The 27,550-nt window shown below is 31.8% G+C and overlaps 2 protein-coding genes and 2 long non-coding RNA genes across 4 annotated transcripts; 2 read left to right on the top strand and 2 right to left on the bottom strand.

The window, feature by feature from the left end:
* Window positions 1-2,916: 2,916 nt before the first annotated feature.
* LOC122579931 lies at window positions 2,917-4,347 on the top strand. Its single transcript, XM_043752197.1, has 3 exons — window positions 2,917-3,591; window positions 3,669-3,841; window positions 3,949-4,347. Exons 1-3 carry the CDS (start codon window positions 3,082-3,084, stop codon window positions 4,055-4,057), a joined length of 792 nt encoding a protein of 263 aa, XP_043608132.1. The 5' UTR covers window positions 2,917-3,081; the 3' UTR covers window positions 4,058-4,347.
* Window positions 4,348-18,615: 14,268 nt separating this feature from the next.
* On the top strand, window positions 18,616-27,195 carry LOC122580394 (ABC transporter B family member 2-like). The gene is made up of 10 exons (XM_043752664.1): window positions 18,616-19,056; window positions 19,240-19,294; window positions 19,654-19,829; window positions 22,230-22,430; window positions 22,967-23,226; window positions 23,471-24,391; window positions 24,484-24,902; window positions 25,119-25,360; window positions 25,442-26,102; window positions 26,464-27,195. The coding sequence occupies exons 1-10, from the start codon at window positions 18,781-18,783 to the stop codon at window positions 27,012-27,014; spliced, it is 3,762 nt and encodes a 1,253-aa protein (XP_043608599.1). The 5' UTR covers window positions 18,616-18,780; the 3' UTR covers window positions 27,015-27,195.
* LOC122580397 lies at window positions 21,311-22,404 on the bottom strand. The gene is made up of 2 exons (XR_006320786.1): window positions 22,330-22,404; window positions 21,311-21,791 (listed from the first exon to the last, which is right to left on the bottom strand). It is a non-coding gene; the product is annotated as an uncharacterized LOC122580397 (long non-coding RNA).
* Window positions 22,884-25,323, bottom strand: LOC122580395. Its single transcript, XR_006320784.1, has 2 exons — window positions 25,092-25,323; window positions 22,884-24,991 (listed from the first exon to the last, which is right to left on the bottom strand). It is a non-coding gene; the product is annotated as an uncharacterized LOC122580395 (long non-coding RNA).
* Window positions 27,196-27,550: the final 355 nt, after the last annotated feature.

Here is a 27,550-nt window from a genome sequence, read left to right as displayed (position 1 = left end):
TGACAGGTTCGGGTTGACGGGTTGAAAAACTCCGACCCTAACTCAACCCACTAAAAGTTTCAGGTCAGAAATTTCAACCCTGACCCACAACCCGTCAACCCATGACCCAACCCATGTGACCCGAGAAGCAAATATATATAAATATAAAATGGAATAAATCAACCAATATAAAGCTTTATCATTGATGGTGTAAGCCGAAAACTAATGGTACAAAAAAGAAAGAAATACGAGGGTATTGTTAATACTTGGCACAAAGTTAACAAACTTACCGCTTCAGCTTACATCACTTATCATCTTACAGAATTTTGAATCCTTCTTTTATTTCATATTTGAAATTACTTTAGGTTAGAAATATAAAAAATGAGAATAGGACGTATGAATTAGTGTAATGTGGAGTATGAACTATTATTTATAATTCAATTATTTTAAAGATATTGGGTTGACGGGTCGACCTGACAACCCAACAACCCAACCTGGACCCATCCCAAAAAAAATTAGGTTGGTGGGTTGGCGGATTGGTGGGTCAAAAATACTCAACTATAACCTGATTTTTTTCAGGTTGATTTCGGGTTGGGTCAAAATTGACAGCCCTAGTTGCTGCCAAATAGCAGTTTTATACGGGGTGAAGTAGTTAAACCCACGTGGCCACGAGGGTGGAAAAATAAAATCCCGAATGGCAAAATTTTAGCCGGTCACATGGAGAAGTCGGTGTACGGATACATCCGTATCTATCTAAACATATATACATTCATTTAATTTAATGAACTTTCATCTTAGTATACGTTGTACACTTGTACATCACATACATAAAGTGATAGTTATTATTAGTAACGACGACTTGTTTTTTCTTTCGGTATTTTGTGTTTGACTAATCGATTGAGTTTATGGCCGGGTACAAATATCAATATAATCCATTATTGATAATGACCGACTCTTAAGTTATTCATCTTTGTTTCATATAAACTTTTAATCTAAAAATATAAAACAATTTTTTTAACTAAAAGCAAATTCTTAGCAAAAATCCAAGTAGCAGTCAAACATCACTTAGACAAGAATATTATGACATTACCGATATAGTTACCAATACACTGAATGAATATCCTGGGTAACATATGTACGATTTATTTAATTTGAAGAGTAGACGGTGGAAATTAATCAATTTATTGAGATGTGGACCATGTCATGTGACTCTTTTTGGGCTTTTCTTGACTCTTACTCGTTGCATTTGTTTTTATTTGCTCCGTAATACGCAGTATACCAAGATACTACTCGTATATATTTGTAGAAGTTATGGCGCTAAAACCAAGTGCTCCCATAAGTTTTTCATGAATATTTCCGACACAATATTGTGTGCTTAGTAGTACAGAGCTACTCTGGCTTAGAAAATACTACGTATTTAATATGGAACATATATAAATTGAAAGATTAATTTACTACTCGTAGTTAAAGTCAAAGTTATTCGGTACAGATATGGCCGGTATATGACAGTAGATCAAAAGCTCAAAACGCATATGGTATTAAACAAGAACGCAAGGGATCTTGCTTCTTATGTTTTTATGCATAAAAAATTTAATAAAAAAAAAAAATATTGCATATATGTTTTAATGAAAATTCATGGAAAAAGAAATATGACGAAGAAATACTATATATACATTGACTAAATCCACGTCACCTCAATGTCACGTCTTGTACGTGATACCCAACTAGCTTCACCCAATTGAAACTACCTGCTCCTTTAGAACAATCTACGCTTTCGCAGTGCAAATTTAGCCAAGTTTCAATAGATCAAAAACCGTAACAAAATATGATAAAAAGTGTAATTGTATTATGTCTACTACGTTATAAAATATTTGTTGACTTCGCATTTTTTCAACTTTCAACTTTTTAACTTTTCAACTCATTTTCATTTCTCTCCTTAAATCTCAAACACTCATTTTTTCTCTCTTCCATAAATTTTTCATTAGAGATGTCATTCGATATACTTTCGATGAATTTTTAAATCCGAGGACAGAGCCCGTACAGATAAGACATTTGGCTATCACACTATATACTTCCTATGACCTATCACACTCTATGACCTATCACTCCCACAAATTTACCGCCGCAATGCACGTATACTCTCTCGTAAACCTATATATGTATTCTTACTTAATAGCCAGGCCAAGAAAATAGAAGAGTGAATTAATATTTACGAGGGAAAGTGTTCGCGCATTGCAGCGGTAAGATGGTAGGGGTGATAGGTGATAAGTCATAGAATGTGATAGCCAAATATTTTATTCGTACGGGTTTCGTCTTCGCATTTAAAAATTCGTCGAAAGTATATCGCATGACATCTCTATTGAAAGAGCATGAAATATTAAGAACACCCATACAATTTTTATAATTTATCGATATACGGTTTTTGAGATAAAAGATTTTGAATGAATTAAAGGAAAAAAATGATTTATGGAGGAGAGAAAAAAATATGAGTGGTTGAGATTTGAGGAGAGAAGAAAATAAATGGTTGAGATTTAAGGGTATTATAGGTATATTAGCTAAGAATGTTTAAATTTATGAATAAAAAAGAGGGGTATTTTAGATACTTTAAATGATGAATTGAGATTTTTAAAAAGGGCAAAATAGTTGTATGATAGTATAGATAAATGAGAAACAAAAAGAAAAAAAGTTTAACATTATACTACTACTCGTACTAATTAACATTATACCGGTTTTATATTTTAGGACGGATGACCAACCATGGTTCCTGAGTAGCTTCGCCCCTGTGCTTCCGTTAAGTTATTAATGAAGACACACTAACGCCTGCTACTCCACCGGGTGTGCATAGTTATATACGGGCATGTGATCTCTCTCTCTCTCTCATCACATGGAATCATGCATGGATGGATGGATCACCCCTTACACGTGTACACTACTAATTAATCTAACACCGTTCATAAAGCCTCTACTATACTCGCATAATATATATGAACTCATACAAACACTTGCTTCTTATTCAACCTTGTTGCCAAAAAAAAGAAAAACAGCTATATATATATGATCTTAAACTTATTCCACAAAGACTTTTGAAATTAAAAACTAACGATGTCATCTGTTTTACTCCGAACTGGTTCGGGAACCATTAACTCGTCGTTACTGCCGGGTGCACCTAGATTCACCATTCCTCAACGCCACGATTCGTTTTCTAGTTGGGAAAAATATGAATTTTCGTCTTTGTTACATTTGGAACTGAACAACAACAACCACCGTGGAAGGATCAGCAGAGCTATATCTGAACCCCAGGCGCTTATTCGATTGAAATCAATGATCATCAGTCGTTCTGGATCGCAGTCCACGTTTCCAAACATGTTACCAGAAGTAGACGAGGATTATCACTCGTTTTCGGATGAAGATGTTGTTAGTGATACTAGTAGTAGTGTCACCTCATTCGAGTTTGCGAAGAAATGTTTTGATAGTGGAAATGGCCGAGATGGGTTTGGTGGAAGTGACAATAATAACGAACAAAAGAAGATTGGTGCGCATTATCAAAAAATGTTGAAGTCGAACCCTAACGATCCTCTTATACTTAGAAACTATGGCAAGTTCTTGCACGAGGTAGGTATAGCGTAACGTGCGTGTATATATATATTTGATTCATTTTACATTAATACTGGCCGGCCGGTTAATTACAGGTAGAAGGAGATAGCGTTAAAGCCGAGGAGTGTTATGGGAGAGCGATACTAGCTAGTCCCGGAGACGGGGAACTGTTATCCTTGTATGGTAAATTAATTTGGGAAACACAAAGAGACGGAGAACGAGCTCAATCTTACTTTGATCAAGCTGTTGTTGCCTCTCCTCATGATTGGTACTATATATACATAAATTATATGTTTCATATCAAATACTAATGTATTATATATGAGTACGAGTGTTAAACTATTAGTAATTGTTTAATTATTGAAAATGGCGCAGTATGGTGATGGGAGCATATGCGCAATTTATGTGGGAAGCCGAAGATGATGAAGAACAAGATTTGGGATCTAATAAGGTGTTGGTTCCTGGAGCGGTTGCCGTTTTCTAGGTTAAGTTTGAGATTTCGTGTATCAGGATTATGGGTGGATGGATGGATTGACGAAGCTAATTAAGATAGTTAATTACTGTAGTATATGTTTTAATTACGAATAATTAAGATCATCATACCGGCCTGATTATAACTGATGATTATTTAAGATCGATCTTCCCTTGGGAATCGAGAGATCTGAAATTGTAAGCGAAATTTGATTTGATTTGTTTGTACAGAACGCCAGAGGTGTGGCCAATCTGAATAACTATTAATTAATAAAAATTGGAGCTCGCTCTCTTTTAACTTAATTTCACGTACGTTTTGTTGCTTAATACATATTGATATCTTTACTACATTATAAACAAGAGTTTATAACACTTTGTTGAAAAGTTTAAAAATAAGAGTTTAGAAGTGATCAATTTATTCTTAATCAATCATGTTTTTCTACTAATAAAAATTTACTCTTAATATATTATACACTTTAAAGTTTAAACCTTTGTCTTCTAACATATTTCTTCTACTACTTTTACATTAATTAATTACATTTACATCAACCTACATCATTCGATGTCGTCGCCATCAATAACACTCACCGCCACCATCACACCGTTGTAACTGACACCACCACCACACTCTGCTGCGGTACCATGTGCTAGTTTGATATAATAATTATTTCGGTAAATATATGTTCAGTTGTCTATCACGCAACTTGTGATCAAATATATTCACCCATATACGTATAAGGAATGGATGAGCTTGATTAACGAATAGCAAATAAATTAATTTTAGCTTGTGATACATGAATGAATGGCCTTAATTTATAGCTTGGTAAAACTTACACAAGACGAATTGATGATAATCGAACCCACCGGATGACCGGAAGCACTCACATGAAAAGTGGTTTCAGTAGCTTGCGACTTAAAACAACCAAAGAATCTGAATTACTTATTAATTCTGTGCTTCTAGAATCAACCAAAAGGAAAAGAAGCCTAATGTATTACTCAACTTAAGTTTCACAAAAGAAAATATCTCTTTCCTTTATTAAAACACAACAGAAAATACTATTCGTAATTAAATTTCCAATTACATTACCTTACTAGATTATTAACCCGCGTAATACGCGGGATAACACACATAAAGTATACAAAATATTCCAATAGAAGTACACTTTATGACGAAACCCTTAAACGTAAGAAAAACTTCTCTTAATTATAATTGAAACTATAACTTTTTTGTAAATTAATTATTAATTTTTTTAAAAATATCTTACAGTTAACTTTTGTAAAAGAGGCAAAACTTTATAAATTAAATATCTAAATTGAAGGCTTAATAAGCCGCATATATGTATTTGTTTTATATTTGACTAATTAAAAACTCATGTCAAGTTTTTCTTTCAATTTTGACTTTTATTGTTATAGTTATAAATTAAAATAAGAAGTCCATAAAAACTTTAAAATGAGAGTAAATTACAAAAACTGTCCCTATGGTTTGTTCATTTTATCAACGTGAACTATCCATCGTCGAAGGTTTTTTCATTAATCATCCCTATAGTGGTAAAACAGTTACAAAAACCGTTTTACTACTAAATATTATTTTACTTTATTTAAACTAAATATTATTTTTATCATTTACTTAAGATTTAAATATTAAAAAAAACTATCACTTTTTTTTCACCTTTCATCTTTTTACAGTTTATTTCTCAATTTTTAAATCTCGTACATTACTATTTATAAAAAACTTCAAAAGGAAAATTAACAAATCTATAACAATTAATAGGTTTAAGGTAAAATAAAACAAGTATTAAAGTAGAATAAATAAATCAATAGGTTTCTTTTTACTAAAAACCAACGTGCATCATGAAAATCATTGTGCATCATTTACTTCGTGAATATTTAGCATCAATTTAACCATGATGTAAATTTTGTCTTATTTGTTTTACTTTAATAATTGTTTTATAATACTAAACCCCACAATTAGTATTTATATAGGATAAAGATTCTTTCAAGTTGAAACAACTTTATCCTTAACATTTGGATTATGATTAATTGTCAAAATTTCAAAATAATTTTAAATCCTCACCATTAATTTTAATAGTATATTTTCATCTTGTGCTATTATTAATTAGTATATTAAGAGACAATGTCGTAGCGGTTTAATTTATCATTTAAAAGATAATTATTAGTTAAATAGTTATAACTTTATAAATTTTATATAAAGTATAAATGTTAATTTAAATGTTTTTAAGTTATCGGAAAGTTGACCAATACAAAAATAGATTTTAATTTTTTTTTTTTTAAAAAGACGATTGGAAAAATTATGAAAAATATATTAAAATCAAAATGGTTTTGATTAAAAATTATGATATTATCTACATTTGACATGTCATATTCAACATATTTTGTATTTGTATGTTTTATAAGTGGGTCTAAAATCACGTTATGATATCTATCATAATTAAAAGAGGAGGTTTAAGATACATTTGCACCCTTTAAAACCCTTAAAATTATATTTTCTGTTCTCTCTCTCCTACGTTTTTTTTAATCTTTTTTTTTTTTTTTGTATTTTCATCTTTATCTTTTTAAAAATAAACCTTATTATTAACAAATTATCTAAAATCCAATCTAATATATTTTATAATCAATAAAACTATTTTTTTATCGTTTAGTTCTTTTTTTTTATATATATTTGTAAAATTACTATCAATATTATTTTTGTCTAAAGATACTGAAACAAATTCATTCTTTCAATATATGAATTTTTTTAAAATTTTAGTAATTATCTAACATCTAAATATTCTAATAATTTATTTCGTACAAAAAACTATAAATTATGAAAAGTAAAACTGGCTCAAAAATGATTATGGTTTTTAATCTGGGTAAAAGTTTATTCATATATATATTTTTATTTTTATATATTTTTCTTGTGTTTTAAATATTTTGATTACATCCTTTTAACATTTTAAAATCTACATTATAACTATAAAAGTTATATACAAATTTTTACATGAAACTAAATTAACAATCTATAAGGTGATTTTCAAAATCTACTAAATTATATATGTGCCTTCGTATAACCCTTTAATTTTGGTTTACTCAATTTCCTTTTATCAATATTCTTTCCTTTTGTTAGTTTTAAACTCAAAATAAAACTCTTAACAAACATGAACCAATTTCTGGCTTGTTTAGAATTATTCGATCTTCACATATAATGTAACCATAAGTTTCTTTAATAAAATCTAAAAATGGTAAATGAGGTAAGCAAATCAATCAAAAGGCTAATATTGATTTTTGTTTTTCATTCAAGGGTTATAGCTTTTCTAAAAATGAATTTAAAAGGCTTTTTTATTATTATTGGGAGATAAAATACAATTGTCATGACATCATCATTTTATAAAAATAGCTTATTTATCGTCTTTAATTTTTTTAAAAAGTTTAGTTTTTTTGATTAATTAACTAATTATATTTATTCGAAATATAATATATACTATTCCGAGGTTATGATGATGTTTGAACTATTCCATAATTCTTAAATATTAACGTAACTTATTATTATAAAACTTTTATTAATAAAGCTCTGGTTGAACCCGCGAGTTAAGTTAGTTAGTAAATAAACAAAAATAATATCGAAATATCATACCGTCATTTACAACTATTGTTACCCAATATTTATTAATCATTTCTTTTATGTTGTGTAAGATTAGCAAGAGTATTTACTCAATGTTCAATTGTTTACAACTTTCGTGTAAAGTAATTTAATTTATTTAAATATCTAGTCTAGTACTCCGTATATAATATTATTTAATCTAATGTAAATATAAGGTAAATGTTAAATAAAAAAGGAAGTTTAGATAGGGAAGCAATCTAACCGTCCAAACTCAATTGATTGTTTTCATCCAATGGTTCTCTCTTTTTCAAGATGGAATTTTAGGGGTTGGTTTAGTATTATTGGGAGATGTCTTACGACTTCAACATGGTATTAAGGACTTAAGGTGGTGGTATTTTACTAGCTTTTTTGGTGTAACGTTAACGTGACATTATTTTCAACTGTATCTATGTGGCCATATATATGGACTTCATACTCTTGTGAAATGGTAACAACGCTAACTCCAGTTCAATACCAGCTTTGTATGCTTTACCGCCTCTACACCTTTGACACTCCTTCATGTACAGACGTACTGATAATACGCGAGTAAACACACCTATTTCACCTATTTGTATGGGCCACATATATAGTTATCTACTTATCTGAAGATAAAACAACAGTATTATTATTCAAGTCCATGAGAAATGGGCCTCGTTAAGCCCGTTATTTCCAAACCTGAATTTTATGGGCCAATTACAATGTGTTTAACCCAACATGTGCCTCCATTTGGTCTTCTTCGGTGAACAACTGACGAGTTGTTTGCTTCGTCATTTGGTTTCTTTGAATGATTTATTTTATATATGTATGTGTATATACGGTGACAAAGTAAAGATTTCTTGTTGGTGTGTCAGTTAGTATGCCATTTAAGAAATGTTGATGTGACGCCAAGCTAACATAGATGTTAAAAGAATGAAAAAGCATTGAAAGAAAAACTTAGCAAAATTTTATTGTTTGGATTGGAGTCTATCCCTATTAATTATATTGGATTCGCCAGTATTTTGAATCATGGTAAGTAAGTAAGTAAGATATCCACAAAGTCGCCTTCCACGGATTTGGGTCTTATACTATCTTCGACCACATATGAGAGATGTTGAGATGTAGACAGTTTTACCTCTATCAAAAATAAAGAGGTTGTTTTCTAGTTCTAGCAAATGTAGAAAAAGAACTTCAGTATTACGAAACATGATGATCTTTATCTCTAGAGGCAAGAGCTTCGATCAACCACTTGATCTAATCCAATTTGTTTGAATTATGGAAAACTCCCTTATGTATGCAACTAATCAATCAAATATCGTGTCATTTCAAAAGCTTTCGGGTGTTCTATCCTGAAATGCCAGATGATTGATCAAGTGGGTTGTGATATAGTCTATCCAAACAATTTGAATTATGGTATATTTGGTTTTTTATTTTCCATAGTAGTGGTAATTGGGCTTAGCGGTATACCACTTCATCGTCCGGTAGAGAATCAACCACGTCTCCCGCACAGTCAATCTGAGGGCATGACTGGCGATGGAAGTCTCGCTATCGTTCTAGAGGAAACCAGCTAAATGCTAGAGAAAACCCTCATATCTCACCTCATTGGCAAAGACTAATTCCCAATATGCATTTCAAAGGTTTCGAACTCGTAACCAACATTTGGCTGAAAGACATAAAGGGCATTAATTCCCAAGAACGGTTTATTTGGTCTTAGTTTATATGATATGAGCTAGCCTCTTTTCTAAGTGGTTCTTTCTTTTAATAGTAATTTTTGACTCGATAGTATTGTTTTGGTATTAAAAAACTTCTGACTTTAGTCAATCGTTTATATCATAATTTGACTCGATAGTATTGTTTTAACTACCTATCATCAATATCCCTATTTTTCAAAATAATTAATGGGATTAAAGAAACCAATAATTATTCCAAACTAGTGTATAGATGGAATACCACTTTCACGAATTTTTGGCACACAGGGCACAGGTAGCTTCTATATTTTCCAGTTTCTAGTTAACCATCTATTCATATCCTTTTCAACTATTTAATCCCCATAACTGACATAACTAATTACTATAACATACACAAACCAAACCTCATAATGTTTTTTAGTTATCATCGTTACATTGCAAAAGTACCAGATTAGTAAACTATATTAGCTATGTACGTGTGAGGTGACGTACTTTTATTTGACTTACTATATATTATAATTGAAGTTAATGTATATTATTATTGGATTATTATCCTGTGTAATATTTTTATTTTTTACATCTTTATCATTTTGTTTTTGCACATATTTTAAAATATATTAAAGTTGGAAAAAAAATAATAATAAGAGGGGGTTGGGGGTACACTTGACACCCCTAATCCTCCTCCTTTAGCTTAATATTCCCTCCTCATTAATCAGCTATTTTTATAAAACTTATTTAATAAAAAATGACCAACCTTTAATAAAAAAAACATCTTATAAAAAAATCTTTATTATTATTATTATTATTATCTATCTACACTTTTTGTTTTTCTTATTATTTTACTAAAGTTGAAAAAAAAGGGTAAACTGGAATAAATATTTATATGGAGTTAATTATCATATGTTTCTTCTTTAGATTTCGTATTGATTAAGTTATGATATTGGTCAAACAATTTTTGTTTCTCTTTTTATTTAATTAAAGTTGAAAAAAAAAGGTAAACTTGAATTAATATTTATATGAAGTTAATTTTCATATGTTTCTTTTTTAACTTTTGTATTGATTAATTTGTGATATTGGTCATACACTTTTTGTTTCTCTTTTTAATTAACTAAAGTTAGAAAGAAAAAAAGGGTAAACTAAAATCAATATTTATATGAAGTTAATTTTCATATGTTTCTTCTTTAGATTTCGTATTGATTAAGTTGTGATATTGGTCATACACTATTTGTTTATCTTTTTATTTAACTAAAGTTGAAAAAAATTGGTAAACTGAAATCAATATTTATATAGAGTTAATTTTCATATGTTTCTTCTTTAGCTTTCGTATTGATTAAGTTGTGATAGTTGTCGTACACTTTTTGTCTCTCAATTATTATAAGATCTATATATCATGAGGTTACTCGTCAAATGGGCGGCCCTGAGCACTATTATATTATAATTGAAGTTAATGTATATTATTACTGGATTATTGTCCAGCGTAATATTTTTATTTTTTACATCTTTATCATTTTGTTTTTGCAGATATTTTAAAATATCAATTCAATCACAACTTCAAAAAGTTTGTTTTGTTACATTTATTTAATAATTAATTTTATTTTTAAAATGTCACAAACCTGCAATGTATTTATCATGGGCCTAAATCTAGTGTAATATTTTTATGTTAATGTTAATTTTTCACAATATAATCCATTAATATATATATATAGTGGTTTTCAAGTGAGAACACTCTTAAAATGAAAACACGGTAAGAACACTTAAAAACATCATTTTGATGCATTAAAAGTCCATAAAACTAACATATTGTATAATTAATTATCATTATTTAAGTGGTTAACAATATATTGGTATGTCAATAGTAAGAAAGAAGAATATAATATAATATAATAACATAAAGAAAAAAATATGAACCGCAAATCAACTTTTGAAAAGCAAATGAAATATGAACCGGAAGTAAAAACATGACAAAAAAAACCTTGAAAAAAAATAACGCTTAAATACAAAGCCAACGTTTATATATGAAAAGTTTAAAATACAAATGTAAAATACTAACGCAGTTTTGTAACGGCATGTTTTGAGAAAATAATATGCATCAATCTCGTATTGCATGTATTTTCATAAGGGTTTGATTTTTACATTATTATAATACATGGATATTATCAGTGTCTTCAAATTAGCATTAGTGTTAGTTTTCATTGAATATCTATAGTAGTTTGTAAAAGTAACCAGCTATTAAGTTAGATCAAGTGATTTGTGCACAATATTAAAAGTTAGAAGTCTTGAGTTCTAATTTTGTCTTTGGCTTTTTAATTTATTATTTAAAAAGAATAAAAATAAAAATACTAATGATTAGCCGATTAGGATTGATGATTAAGAACATTTAAATGACACGGCTAAATAAATGACAACGCAATTATAATAATTTATTTGGTAAAAATGACAACTTATACTTATATAGAGAGAAGTGAATCACCCCACCTGTTATAGGTGAAAATAGGGTTATGATCATTTGAAAACTAAAATTTTCGTGAAAATTAGAAAACTGGTCAAAACACACCGTGATATGAATTTAACACAATGTGTTTTTAATTTTTTTTATTTTTTTTAGAAAACACATTGTGTTAAGTTCATATCACATTGTGTTTGAACAATTTTTTTATTTCCACGCTATCAAAAACACATTGTGATTTACAACTTAACACAATGTATTTTTAGATTACACAATAAAAACACATTGTGTTAATTCTAATCACAGTGTGTTTTGACCAGTTTTTTAGTTTTCACAAAAATTTTAGTTTTCAAATAAAAATTTCACGTAAAATATATATGCTTATTTTTAGCTAATAGTGAATTATATAACTGGCCTCTATATGATACATGATGATATAAGAATACTTTGAAGCTAAAATAATTAAAAGGATTCATATTCACATCGTAAAACTAAAACTAATTTAACATACATGAAACAAAAATCATTGAATATCATGGTTTCCACCATATCCACTTTTTGGAGTGCAACGAGATATCTCATTTTGTGCGTTGTCCCAAAAAACATTACATTCATGTATATGGTAGCTTAAAAATTAATACGGTTTTTCAAACGTTTATTGTGTGCGATTATATATAAGATTTATAATCGGTTTTCAAGATCACTTTATGCAACATTTACATGGGGATTACAATATAAAAGTAGAAGTCGGTTAGAAAAATCCAAAAACTGACAGCATCATACGTCAAATTAAAACCCCAAAACAATATATTCGAGTTTATACATTTTTTAAAAAATGTATACGAAAAAAGGAATTAACATGAACTACATATACATAAAACACATATTTGTATCATTAATTTATATAGGCATATAGATATGTATATGCATTGGTAGAAGATGGTTGTTATTGAAAATAATAATAATAATAGTAATAATAATAATAATAATAATAATAATAATAATAATAATAATAATAAAATGAAAGCATAACAAAAAATTAATAAAAAATGTTCCCACGAAATCCAATCGACCCAACATTTCGCTACGGGTCGGACATATTAAAAGTAAATTTTGTTAACTTAGAAGTAATGCTTGATTTTAGTTACAAAAGTGTACAATAAGTCAATCTGTCAATTTAGAAACTCAAATAGCATTTAATTATCGTAAATCTCTGCTAAAGAAAAGGGTCTGATTTGCAGCAGTTTTCATAACTCCCGATAAACACCCGACCAAACTTAACGATCGTTAGTTGACGGGGACCATTATTGTAAGAGTATTAGACCAAAAGGGCTTTTTTCGTGTTCATAAGTAGTGGAAGGAAAAAAAATAAAAGATTCGGCACGCAAAACGATTCACTCTTTTTAGTATATATACTAATGTTTATGTAGAACGATATCAATTTTGAAGGCCTAGTTCTATACCATATAAATTATAATAAACAAAATAAGATGCAAAAAAAAGCGTAGTTCGACTTATATATACTATATATTGAACAACTAGTAATAAAAAATACAGATGTTAATGCAAAAATCAATAAGAATATTACTGCGATACAAATTATATACTTTCTCCGTCCCACTAAACTTGTCCACTTTTGAATTTTCAAAGTCAAACTTTACGAACTTTGAACATAAATATTTTTGTTTATATTATATAATATTTGATGAAAGTTATATGAATTAATTGTGTTTTAGATGTGAGTTTCATTGGCATAACTTTCATCAACTATTATATAACACAACTTAAAATATATATATATATATATAGGGTATATATATATATAGGGTTAAATCCATAAAAAGGTAACTTATTTATACGAATTTCCTATTAAAGGTAACCTATTTTTTTCGTCTATTTAAAAGATCATATTTTCAAAAAATTCCTAATAAAGGGTATCTCGTTAGTTTTAATAGACGAAACTCGTGAAGTGCCACATTATTGATGCCACGTCATGAGTTTTGCTGACGTGGCACTTGACTTTGACCAGTCAAAGTCAAGACAAGTAAAGTGTCACGTCAAAGTTAAGTGCCACGTCAGCAAAACTGATGACATGACATCGATAACGTGGAACTTAACGAGTTCTGTCTGTCAAAAACTAACGAGATACCTTTTATTAGGAATTTTTTGAAAATATGATCCTTTAAATAGACGAAAACAAAATAGGTTACCTTTAATAGGAAATTCATGTAAATAGGTTACCTTTTTATGGATTTTTCTCATATATATATATGGTCAAAGTTCGTAAAATTCGACTTTGAAAATTCATAAGTGGACAACTTTAATGAGACGGATGGAATAATACTTAGTCTAAAATTTAAAATTATGTTTAATAAACAAAATATTGATAGTCTTGGATTTTTGGAGGCCCAAAACGATTGTCAGACTCATAATCTTGTTGAGCCATCTATGTCAAACACACAATTTATGTTAATAAATAATAAAAAAAAATAAAAAAACTACTTTATCTTTCTTTTGTTGAATGGTTTTTTTTATACTATTATAGGTTCCAACATATCAAAAAAAAAAAAAAATTCATAATTTACACCTTTCTAAAATAATCGAAGAAAATAACATATCACCTTTCTGTCCTTTCGCATATTTGGTATGAGTGATGTCATTGTTCATGTTTGCGTTTCTGAGATGAAAAATGTTAATCACACGTTTGTTAAAACATCCCTAAAATAACTAGCAATAGTGTGAACATCAAATAGGAATTGAAAATCAATGCAAACACATGCATCACAATTCACAAGCCTTCATACTTGAAATGCTTGCATGTAAAAAAAAAGGTTATATTACCATTTTCATTAAAATTCATTAATTATAATAATTGTGGTAAAACATGTTTTTCACTAAAACTTACCATTTATGATTAGTTAGATTATTATACAACAAAATTATAGTAAGTAAGTAACTGCTCAGTGCCGCCTTCAGCGGGTTTTGAGCCTCAATACCTCGACGGTGTATGGGGGAGGTTAAAATATAGGCAGACCTTACCTCTACCTAAGTAGAAAGACTGCTTCCAGTTTCTATCTAAATGGTAGAAAAAGGCCCTCCAACCTTTGCATGGGATGGGGATCGAACCCATGACCTCTGTTTTCAGAAGCAAGAGTGCTTACCACTGATCCTACCATGCTACTTTTATACACTTTGAAAGTTTAAACTAGCATTATTAGTTTTACTTTCTAAATGAGAATTCCATCTTTATCATATAGTCCATAGTTTATAATATTAAGATAAAGTTTATATATATATATATATATATATATAGGGTAACACTCCGGTGAGAACACTTTTAAAATAAGAAAGGTGAAAACACTTAAAAACATCATTTTGATGCATTAAAAGTCCATAAAACTAACATAGTGCATAACTAATTATCATTATTTAAATGTGTAACAACACATTGATCTTTCAAAATCGAGAAAATCACGTTTTTTGTTTTGTGCATCCATCTTGGATGCATATTATCAAAATGATGCATCCAACAAAAAATAATATTTTTTTCGATTTTGACGGATCCATGTGTTGTTAAACACTTAAATAATGATAATTAGTTATGCACTATGTCAGTTTTATGGACTTTTAATGCATCAAAATGTAGTTTTTAAGTGTTCTTATTTGTTCTCATTTTAAGTTGGTTCTCATTTGATTGCCACCATATATATATATATATATATATGAGAGATCAAATAAGAAGGTGTCTTAATGAGAGAAGAGAAAGAAGGTCTTATGAACCAATCAAAACGTGACATGTGGATTTTTTTAAAAAAAAAAAACGCGGTGACATTTTTGTAAATAAATCAAACTTTTGTCAGTCTGGTTCTGGGTTAGCTTGGGTCTGAGTCAGCTTGGGTTATGATCAGCTTGGTTTGTTAGCTTGGTTGGGTCAACTTCGTTAGCCTGGGTTCTAGGTCAGCTTGGTTGGTCAGCTTGGGTTCTGGGTCAGCTTGGGTTCTGGGTCAGCTTGGGTTCTGATAAGCTTGGTTGGTCAGCTTCGTTGGGTCAGAATGGTTAGCCTGGGTTATGGGTTAGCTTGGTCAGCCTGGGTTATGGGTCAGCTTGGTCAGACTGGAATATGGGTCAGCTTGGGATCTACATTTGTGTAGATTATGTGTAGTTTTGTGTCAAGCTAACCAACATGACCCAAGCTGACCCAACCCAACCCTAAGTTGACCCAACCTGATCCCAAGCTGACCCAAAACCCATACTCTACATTTGTGTAGATTGTGTCAAGCTGACCCAACCTGACCCAGACCCCAAACTGACCCAACCCAACCCCAAGCTGACCCAAAACCCATAATCTACATTTGTGTAGATTATGTGTAGTTTTGTGTCAAGCTAACCAACATGACCCAACCTGACCCAGACCCCAAGCTGACCCAACCCAACCCCAAGCTCACCCAACCTGACCCCAAGCTGACCCAAAACCCATAATCTACATCTGTGTAGATTATTCTACATTTGTGTAGATTGTGTCAAACTGACCCAACCCAAGTTAACAAAGCTGATCCAACATGGCCCCAAGCTGACCCAAAACCCATAATCTACATTTGTGTAGATTGTGTCAAGCTGACCCAACCCAAGCTAACCAACCTGACCCAACCTAACCCAGACCCAAAGCTGGCCCAACCTGACCCCAAGCTGACCCAACCCCAAGCTAACCCAAGCTGACCCAAACTGACCCCAAGCTGACCCAATCAGACCCTGACCCCAATCTGACCAAACTGATTATGCTGACCAACTAAGCTGATCAGATTCCAAGCTAACCCAGACCAAGCTGACCAACCAAGCTAACCCAGAACCCAAGCTGACCAAACCAAGCTGACCTACCAATCTGATTAGAACCCAAGCTAACCCAGAACCCAGGCTGACCAAGCTTAAAAAATGTTTGATTTATTTACCAAAATGCCACCGCGAATTTTTTTTTCATTTTGACACATGTCGCGTTCTAATTGGCCTATAGGACCTTCTCTCCCTTCTCTTCTTAAGAGGCCTTCTTCCAGAATCTCTACTATATATATATCCCTCTAAGATTCCAAAACTAAGTATACATCCTTTCAAGTTTCAATACCACTTGCATATCCTTACAAAATATCAAATTTCTCACATTTGTTCATATATATAATTAAATTTATTACATGGTTTTAGAATTTTTCTAATGACAGCCTAAAGACGATCAATACGCTGCATACAAAAATTGTATCTTTCATATTAAAAACATATTCTTTGAATTTTATGATAAAATTACAACTAATTTAGAACGACTCTTAGAACTTTAGAAGATGTTATTATACAAAACTCTTATAAAAATAGTTATTAACAATTTGAATAATCATTTTGCCCATCGTTTCTTATTCAGACTATAGCTAGTATGGCTATCTTATTTATTATGTAGATTATATGTATGTATATGTAGTACTTATTATATTTATTATAATTTATAAATATTGAAATCTATATATGGATTGAATCCCAACTAAGCTAAGGTTACTAATATTTCAATGTTTCTGGCTATTGATCAAATACATTATGCGATTCAACGTCATGCACACATTTTTTTTTATAAAAATTATTTTGTTAGCTAGCCTGATTATTTTATTGGTTATATTATTATATGAATTTCATTTACAATAATGAAAACCTGTATGGATTAATTAACTTTATTTTATTTTAATTTACTTATTCAAACTTACAACCTCCATTATTTTAATTTTGCTTTTAATGTTATTAAATTATTAACTCATACTTTAATGATGCATTATGCATACATAATTGAAAATCCCAAATTTGCATATATTATGTAATTAAAAACTAATGTAAATTCTACTAAGAACAGAAAATAAAAAGTAAACCGTTTAATTAAATGTAATATCAATTAAACAGTGAATACATGATCGGTTCAAGAAAAAAAAGAGAAAATATTATTAAGTATTTTGACAAACAAAAGACTCAACAATTATACAAAGAGAGGAAAAACACACTAAGTGTATAATGTGGAACAAACCAACCAAGTTGCGGCTAGGTCAAGTGATGCTTTATATAGAAGAGAAAAGACATCACATGACAACCCAATAGATGTTGACACATGAAGGTTGTCAACCATCTATTGGTGGATCTTCCAGATCTGTATGGTTCTCTTTTCTTCATCTTGTTTCTTTTCCAAAATGGCATGAAAGAGAAACACATTAGTACCAAAACGGCACAAGGTCATATGTCTTCATTCTGATCTCTCAACACGTGTCTTTGGGGACCGACCTTCTTATCTTCATCTTCCCGTCCATACTTGACTTACAAAACATGACGGTGAGTTATTGAACTTATCCTTTAACTCGAAAATACTCGAGAGTCGCTGAAGGCTCGCTGAGTTTCTCAGCGAATCCATGACTCAACAATAATTAAATTATATGTTGTACTATTTAATCAACACTTATATAATACAAACATTAAAACTAACGTATACTTACATATGTAATCAGAGTATATGGTATATATAAACAATATAAGTACATAACGGGTCAAAAACTATATAATCAATATCAATCAATATATCATGCAAAAGGGATAAAAGAAAGAAATACACTAGACATATAGTAGTAGTATAAGGTAGTTAATATGGAGTGATAAAATATGGTTAAAAATTATTGCATTAAATAACTTGACATTGTAACCTATATTTTCTCTACATATAAACATACACACATAAATACGCCTATGTCATGAGTCAACACACACTCTGGCCTAGCTAGCTTGGTTTTACTTTTGCTTTGCATTAAATGGACTTAAACTACCGAACTATTTTTTTTCATCTTTCTGTAGCCCACAGCTCACCACCATTTTCTCCTTCATTACCCCTTGTTTAATTATTCATCTCCACCACTTTTTGCAACACACAAAAATAATAATAATAATAATAACAATAATAATAATAATAATACTCCAATATAATGAGTTCATCACTCTCTGTTGAAGATGGTGGTGGTGGTGCCACCAAAGATCATGATCATGATCATCATAAGAAAGAAACACCAAAAAGAGTTTCAATGTTAAAACTTTTCACATTTGCAGATTCATATGATTATCTTCTTATGTTTCTTGGTTCTGTTGGAGCATGCATTCATGGTGCATCTGTTCCTGTTTTCTTTATATTTTTTGGCAAGTTGATTAATATTATTGGACTTGCATATCTTTTTCCTAAAGAAGCTTCTCATAAAGTTGCAAAGGTGGAATTTTTTTTTTTAATTAATCTGTTTGTTTTGTGATCGGAGACAAAACAAAGCTTTTCACAGTTTATTTTTTTTATTGGTTTGAATGTTTTAACAAATATATAAAATTTTAGTGAATTGTGAAACTATATATAAAGATTCATTTTTTTATTTTATTGTTATATGTTTGTTGTTTGGCAGTATTCTTTGGATTTTGTGTATCTTAGTGTGGTGATACTCTTTTCTTCATGGGTTGGTAAGTATTTTTAATAATATTTAATTAGTATGTTTGTCATGATTTATGTATCCTCATGCAAAAGGGATAAAAGAAAGAAAAGCTTGTCCTCATTTTGATTGGACTAATCAGTTTCATGTCTAATATCCAATTTTTGGGAACAATCAGATTTATATTGGGTATAGAGTTGTCCTCATTTGTTTCATTTCCGATATCAATACAAATTTTTTGATAAGAGAATTTAATTTTTTTTTATCATAAACAATTATCAATGTCTATTTTCAAGTTGTTGGATATTAATTTACAAATTATAACTTAATATGTTTAATTAGCAAGAGGGATTTTTTTTTATATTGTAATAACAAAGAAAATGTGGATAGAGGTGGCTTGTTGGATGCATAGTGGAGAAAGACAAGCAGCAAAGATGAGAATGGCTTATTTGAAATCAATGTTAAGCCAAGATATAAGCCTTTTTGACACTGAAGCTTCAACTGGAGAAGTCATTTCTGCAATTACTAGTGATATCATTGTTGTTCAAGATGCCATTTCTGAGAAGGTATGCAAATATTACTTACTTTATATATATATACTCCACCACCTAATTTTTATATAATCATTCATGTTTGATATTGAATGAGTACACACTCATATGTTTTGATAGTAAAATTTTATGATTAATTAATGATTGATATATATATATAATTATAATTATATATAGGGGTTTGCTAAATATAGCCCTTAGGGCTGTGTTTAAGGTTCATAAATTGTTTGTACATTTACCATGAAAATCAGGGGCGTACTTTTAATATGGAAGGTACAAGTTTTTTTATGCACGTTAAATACAGCCCTTAGGGCAAACTTAGTATTATTTCCTGTCAGTTGCAAGTACAATTTACTATTTGATGTTTCCATTTATATGCCAAAAAACTTTATGTTCTTTAGAATAGTTCATAAATTACTACCTTGGAATTTTGAAAAGATTAGACTTGTATAAACAATTACAAAGACAATATACATATATGGAGTTGAAAAAGTAAAGTATAAAGACTAAAGATGATATCAACTATCAAAAGCTACCGGCTTTGGAAAGAACAATTTTTATTGCTAGTTTGATTTGTAACAGTTTCCTTATATATAATAGATAGACAGATATAGGAAAACGGGTTACGTTTATATTAGGTTTGTTAAAGGATAGAAGTGCATATTTATACAACTGTTTTATTATATATAAGTATGATGATTGTTGTATGATTTGGTCGCCCTATGTTTTTGATGGTCACTGTCAATGTGAAAAAAGCGACAATATTTAGCGATATATTAAGTAGTTTCCGTTGGTTAATATATAATAGACTAAAAAGATTAAGAAAACAATTAAGTTGCAAGACTACTTGTGTTAAAATAAAATAATATGATAATAATAATAATCACAAATACAATAATACATACATAAATACACATACATTATGTGGACTCGTACATACATACATATAGATAAAGTTGGTGTTTTCAACGTACTAAATATCGCTAATTGGAAGAACGGAACTTTAGCTTTAATAACGAAATAAATGTATTAAATAGTAGGTGTACAAGTTAATATCCAACCACCAATTTTGTTTTTTGTTTTATATTTAAACCAATATTATCAATGTAGGATTGATCATTGATGTACACTCACAAAAATGTCACAATGATAGATGCATTCAACATTAACTTTTACTCCAAAAACACGATACTTACTTTTTCACAGCCTTACGAATAATTGCTTTACATTAATAATAAATCAGGATGTATCATTTTTATTTTTATTTTTATTTTTTGAATCAGGATGTATACATATTTCCTTCCTGTAAGAGTATACAACTTAATTACTCATCATTATAATATCTTCACATTTAAAACTTTTTAATGTATGTTTTTATAAAACTCAGATATATACATATCAAATTCATAAACAGTACTTCATTTTGCACAAGTATTAATTATTAAATTGATAAAATTAAAACGAATAAAGTAAATATAAATAAAGGGGGAAAAATATAAACTAAAAGGGAGATGAAGGCGGTGTTTAATAACATATGTACGTACAACAGATAGAATACTTATAGGGGAGGAGGGGGTGGGGGAGATTTTTATAAATGCCAACATTGAATTAAATAGGGTTCTGTAATGAATGAGTTTGTAATCAGTCTTGTTGGGCAGGCTGGCTGGCTGAACTTGTACCCACTTCTCTAATCGCCCATGCACCGCAATTATGGACTTCTATCACTTATCACACTTTTCCACATTCACCACTACAATTAGTGTTACCTTTTTATTTCACCTGGTGTATCCCGACCAACATTTTTGGTATTTCGATCATATCGCTCCAAAATAGTGTGGTCCCACTGTCTGTAATGGTAAATTTGGTAAAGTAAAAGCGGCCCCCTATCATTAATAGTCTGGTCGAATTACCAAAAATATGGTTGGGATACCAGGCGCCTTTTATTTTCCTTCTATTACAGTAACATTTATCATCCATCTGTTAGTGATCACAATTAAAAACAAAGTGGTGTTATACAAACAACAACAACATCCAATCCCTATCAAAGGGGGATATGGAGAAATACAAATTAACGCTCTTGCAGTTAATTATAACGCTCTGTTAACTTCCTCATGAAGGGCATTTTGGTCATTTCACGCCACTTTCATCATCATTGTATATAAAATTAACTTTAACACAAATAATGAGTATTAACTTGATGGTTTATCTACTTTCGGATCGACTTTACTACACCCCTTAATATTAAGTGTGAAGTCTGTAGTAATTAGCAGCATTTAATTTAATATTTTGTATTGTTTTTCTATCATATATAAGGCTATTTAACCTTTCTATTTAAAATATATAGATAGATAAGTTGTAATGTAGTAGGCTAGCCATTTTAAAAAAAAAAGTAACAAAGATAATGGTTGGGTGCAGGTAGGGAATTTCATGCACTACATCAGCAGATTCCTATCCGGATTCATTATAGGATTCGTTAGAGTTTGGCAGATAAGTTTGGTGACTTTGTCAATCGTACCTGCGATTGCAATCGCTGGTGGTGTCTATGCTTACATCGCAACGGGCCTCATTGCCCGAGTCCGAAAATCATACGTCAAAGCGGGTGAAATCGCTGAAGAGGTCTCTTTCCTTTTTACTTTCTTTCACACATACTAACATAACATTGTTTTTCCGTTCCTACTGCATTATCATACAACATTTTTGTTCATTTAATAAAAGGTGTGATTTTCTTCTCTCTTTTTTGTGACTTTTTAAAAGGACTTTAGTGTTTTATGTACTGAAATTTAAGTAATGTTTAAATACAGACATACAGTCATGGACAACATGTGAATATTTATCTAAGTGCCATTTATTGTAGCAAAAAGATTACTAATATACAAAAATATAATTGCTCTCTTGAAAAAGCGCACCAAGTGAATTTATTGTCTTTCAATGGCTTTTTGTTCAAATATTATTAAGATGACACAGTTCTTTTTTTACAAAGATAAAGACCTCTATTTGGAACTTGTTAAAAATTCCAAAAGACTAAATAACATAATCATGAGCTATAGTATTACTATAACAGTTTGAATATATGTAAAATTTTCACTTCGTTTCAGATATAAAAATTAGCATTCAAATTTAAGTGCTGAAAAATGAAAGATTATTGATGGCAGGTAATTGGAAATGTAAGGACAGTGCAAGCATTTTCTGGAGAAGAGAAGGCAGTAAATTCTTACATTGAAGCTCTGTCAAACACTTACAAGTACGGCAAAAAAGCTGGTCTAGCCAAAGGCTTGGGCCTGGGAACTTTGCATTTTGTTCTCTTCCTCTCTTGGTCATTGCTCGTCTGGTATACCAGCATCGTCGTCCACAAAAACATTGCTAATGGCGGCGACTCCTTCACCACCATGCTCAATGTTGTCATTGCTGGCCTGTAAGTCGCCCACATCATATTTAGGAAATATCTGTAAAATAGATGCGCCAAAGTTACTTGGCAGGTTGGGTAACGGGTTAAAAAGGTTGAAAGATGTTTTTAGCACAGCTCTGCTAAGACATTATTGCCCCTTTACTAACCAGCAATGCATTAGCAACTGAGTTGAAACTATAACATACTCACATCAAACAAAATGAGGGATGTATCAACAATTTTGATATTTTGTATGTTTGTGTCAATGTAGGTCTCTCGGGCAGGCTGCACCGGACGTCAGCGCATTCATTCGGGCTAAATCAGCAGCATATCCCATCTTTGAAATGATAGAGAGGAGAACAGTAACCAAAACCAGTGCCAAAACAGGCCGTACACTTGCCAAATTGGATGGTCACATACGCTTTGATGATGTGTGTTTCAGTTACCCATCTAGACCAGATGTGATGATCTTTGACAATCTTCGTCTTGATATACCTTCTGGGAAAATTGTGGCCCTTGTTGGTGGTAGCGGTTCGGGGAAGAGTACAGTTATATCACTGATAGAACGATTTTACGAGCCTCTCTCGGGCCAGATCCTGTTAGATGGGAACAATATATGTGAGCTTGACATAAAATGGCTAAGAAACCAGATTGGGCTGGTCAATCAAGAACCAGCTCTCTTTGCTACTACGATAAGGGATAATATTTTATATGGGAAGGATTCGGCTACTCATGAAGAGATCACACACGCTGCAAAGTTATCCGAGGCGATTACTTTTATTAACAATCTCCCGGAAAGATTTGAAACGCAGGTGGGTGAACGTGGGATACAACTCTCAGGGGGACAAAAGCAACGAATTGCAATTTCACGGGCGATCGTGAAAAACCCATCAATTTTATTGTTAGATGAAGCCACTAGCGCCCTTGACACTGAATCTGAAAAGAGTGTCCAAGAGGCACTTGATCGTGTGATGGTGGGAAGGACAACCGTAGTTGTAGCCCATCGGCTTTCCACCATTAGAAATGCAGACATTATAGCTGTTGTTCACCAAGGGAAGATAGCGGAAACTGGGAGCCATGAAGAGCTCATGGCCCGACCTGATAGTGCCTATGCATCGCTCGTTCAACTTCAAGAAACAGCCTCTTTGCATCGTGCACCGTCCCGTGTTGCTTCTATGGGAAGACCTTCCAGGTTAGCCACTTTCTTTAAGTTTGATATGTGACCCAATCAAGTTAATGGAATATTGAATTTCTTTTCCCTTTCTTTGGGTTTTTCCCGTGTAGCATAAGATATTCTCGCGAACTATCCCGCACGACTACAAGGAGCATAGGAGCTAGTTTTCATTCTGATAGAGAATCTGTAGGCAAGCTCGGTGTTGAAGGTGTTGAATACATTAAGCCACCACGCATTTCCTCAAAAAGATTATACTCGATGATTCAGCCTGACTGGGTTTATGGCTTAACCGGTACCATAGGAGCACTCGTAGCCGGATCCTGTATGCCTCTCTTTGCTCTTGGGATTAGTGAAGCCCTCGTGGCTTATTACATGGACTGGGAAACCACACAGCGTGAGGTCAAAAAGATTGCCCTTCTCTTTTGTTTTGGTGCTTGTGTGAGTATCACTGTTTACTCCATCACTCATTTATGCTTCGGGATCATGGCAGAAAGGCTCACTCTTCGTGTTCGTCAAAAGATGTTTTCAGGTACATATATAGATGCCATTTGACCCATATACTACTGAATGTGTCAACTCAGAATATCATATGAATATAGTTAAAAGAAAACGTTGGCTCTGCAGAAACGTCAAAATAAGTCAGAAATGTATTTATAATCCATAAAAGCTCTAGCTACAGCCTACATTAAACAAATTGCTACAACAAGAATTAGGATACCTTCATTTTAATCATGAATTTTTGCAGCTATTTTGCGAAACGAGATTGGATGGTTCGACGACATGAACAACACAAGCTCAATGCTCGCTTCCCGTTTAGAAAGTGATGCAACGTTACTAAGAACCGTAGTTGTTGACCGAACAACAATACTGATACAGAACTTGGGCTTAATCTGCACTTCATTCTTCATTGCCTTCCTCTTAAATTGGAGGCTGACACTCATTGTAATGGCTATGTATCCGTTGATCATCAGTGGTCACATTAGCGAGGTTTCTATTTCTTTCTCCTTGTAAATTTCAGTCCGCATTTTGAGGTATTTAGTTTCTAATAATGTTTCGTTTTTGTATCAGAAAATGTTCATGAAAGGGTATGGTGGTGACTTGAACAAAGCTTATCTTAAAGCTAATATGCTTGCTGGTGAGGCAGTTAGTAACATAAGAACCGTTGCAGCATTTTGCTCTGAAAATAAAGTGCTCGATCTTTATGCCCAAGAGCTTGTTGGACCTTCTAAACAGTCATTTAATCGAGGGCAGATTGCAGGATTATTCTACGGTGTCTCTCAGTTCTTCATTTTCTCATCTTATGGTCTTGCATTGTGGTATGGTTCTGTCTTGATGGAGAGAGGGTTGTGTGGGTTCAAATCAGTAATGAAATCATTTATGATTTTAATTGTGACCGCGTTAGCCATGGGCGAAACATTAGCAATGGCACCAGATTTATTAAAAGGAAACCAGATGGTTGCTTCGGTATTTGAGGTTCTCGACAGGAGAACACAAGTTGTGAGTGACGTTGGTGAGGAAATCACAAAAGTTGATGGGACAATTGAACTGAAAGGTGTCAATTTCAGCTACCCGTCAAGACCCGACATCTTGATTTTCAAAGATTTTGATCTAAAGATTCGAGCAGGAAAGACCATGGCATTGGTGGGGCAAAGTGGTTCCGGGAAGAGCTCTGTTCTCTCTCTTATTCTTCGGTTCTACGATCCAACCTCCGGGAAAGTGCTGATTGATGGTAAGCTTCTCTAAACGTATATAAAAGGGTTAGCTTGAAAGGAAACGGGTTAAATGAGTTAAAAGGGTTAAAACTTAAAGTTGCCTATAATGCAATATTAATGCATAAAACCTTATCCTTCTGAACACATAGTTTTGGTTATCATATTTGACACAATAATTGTTAATATAAATATTTACAATACTTGTAGACAATAACGTTTTGGGTTAACCCAATCCACCCCCTCTTTTAGAGCAATACTAAAAAGCAGTCCATCTGAGTCAAACCCCATCACCCTGTTACCCAACTGGTCCATTTCTGAACAGTGTAGAATACTTGTTTTCATAGAAGGCTGATCTATATAATGCCACATATATTACAGGAAAGGACATTAAGAAGCTGAAGCTAAAGTCTCTTAGAAGTCATATCGGGCTAGTCCAGCAAGAACCGGCTCTATTTGCAACCTCGATATTTGAAAACATACTCTATGGGAAAGAAGGAGCCTCAGAAGGTGAAGTGATTGAAGCCGCTAAGCTTGCAAACGCACATACATTCATAAGTGCCCTCCCGGAAGGTTACTCAACAAAAGTTGGTGAGAGAGGAATTCAACTTTCAGGCGGACAAAAGCAGAGGGTAGCTATAGCACGAGCTGTGCTGAAGAATCCTGCCATATTACTATTGGATGAAGCCACCAGTGCGCTTGATGTGGAGTCTGAGCGTGTGGTTCAACAGGCTTTAGACCGGCTAATGAAGAACCGAACCAGTGTCGTGGTTGCACACCGGCTATCAACCATAAAGAATGCGGATGAGATATCAGTGATCCAAAATGGAAAAATTGTGGAGAAAGGGACCCATTCAAGTCTTGAGCATGAGAACGGGCCATATTCAAAGCTAATAAACTTACAGCAGCAAGAACATCACCACCGTAAATAATAAAGATCGAGAGTTTTTTTAACATATGTTTGGCCGATCAATGTTGTATCGTGTTTTACACATGATATAGTTTGTTTATCACCTTTATATGATGATTTAAGGTGTGATAAGTTATTGATTCTATTATAATTGGAATTCAATTGGTGCTGGCCTGGGTGCTCTGTGGCCAGAATTTTAGAAATTATAGTTCAATCATTGCAGTACTTTTCTGCTTTCTTTAGGGCATTGTACTAATATTCATGTATGATTCAATTTTGACTCATTGACAACTATGATGTTAGAGTTGGAGGGCCACTGTTAGAAATTGGATGTTAATCAATGAAGATACTGACTCATGGTTAATCATGTTATTACCCAAAGGCTTCAAAGGTATTGTCATCATTTTTTCCGATTAAGTCTCTCTCATTTTTATTGGTTTGATATCTAAGCTTCATTTTTCTTACTAAACCTATATTAAATGAATCGAGTTATTTCCTTAATTTATCGATCAAGATCACAAATATAGTTGTCTTATTCAGATCCCCATCGGTTTAGGA

The sequence above is a fragment of the Erigeron canadensis genome, chromosome 8 (genome assembly GCF_010389155.1).
Source record: "Erigeron canadensis isolate Cc75 chromosome 8, C_canadensis_v1, whole genome shotgun sequence".
In the NCBI taxonomy this organism is placed as follows: Eukaryota; Viridiplantae; Streptophyta; class Magnoliopsida; order Asterales; family Asteraceae; genus Erigeron; species Erigeron canadensis.
Note: the sequence above shows the minus strand (reverse complement) of the source record. Positions and strands in the feature narration are given on the sequence as shown.

Coding starts and splice junctions, on each gene's coding strand:
- LOC122579931 (XM_043752197.1), top strand. CDS start 3,082: ATGTCATCTGTTTTACTCCGAACTGGTTCGGGAACCATTAACTCGTCG. Junction 3,592..3,668: donor ATGGCAAGTTCTTGCACGAG/GTAGGTATAGCG, acceptor GGTTAATTACAG/GTAGAAGGAGATAGCGTTAA. Junction 3,842..3,948: donor GTTGCCTCTCCTCATGATTG/GTACTATATATA, acceptor AAAATGGCGCAG/TATGGTGATGGGAGCATATG.
- LOC122580394 (XM_043752664.1), top strand. CDS start 18,781: ATGAGTTCATCACTCTCTGTTGAAGATGGTGGTGGTGGTGCCACCAAA. Junction 23,227..23,470: donor AATGTTGTCATTGCTGGCCT/GTAAGTCGCCCA, acceptor GTGTCAATGTAG/GTCTCTCGGGCAGGCTGCAC. Junction 25,361..25,441: donor TCAGTGGTCACATTAGCGAG/GTTTCTATTTCT, acceptor TTTTTGTATCAG/AAAATGTTCATGAAAGGGTA.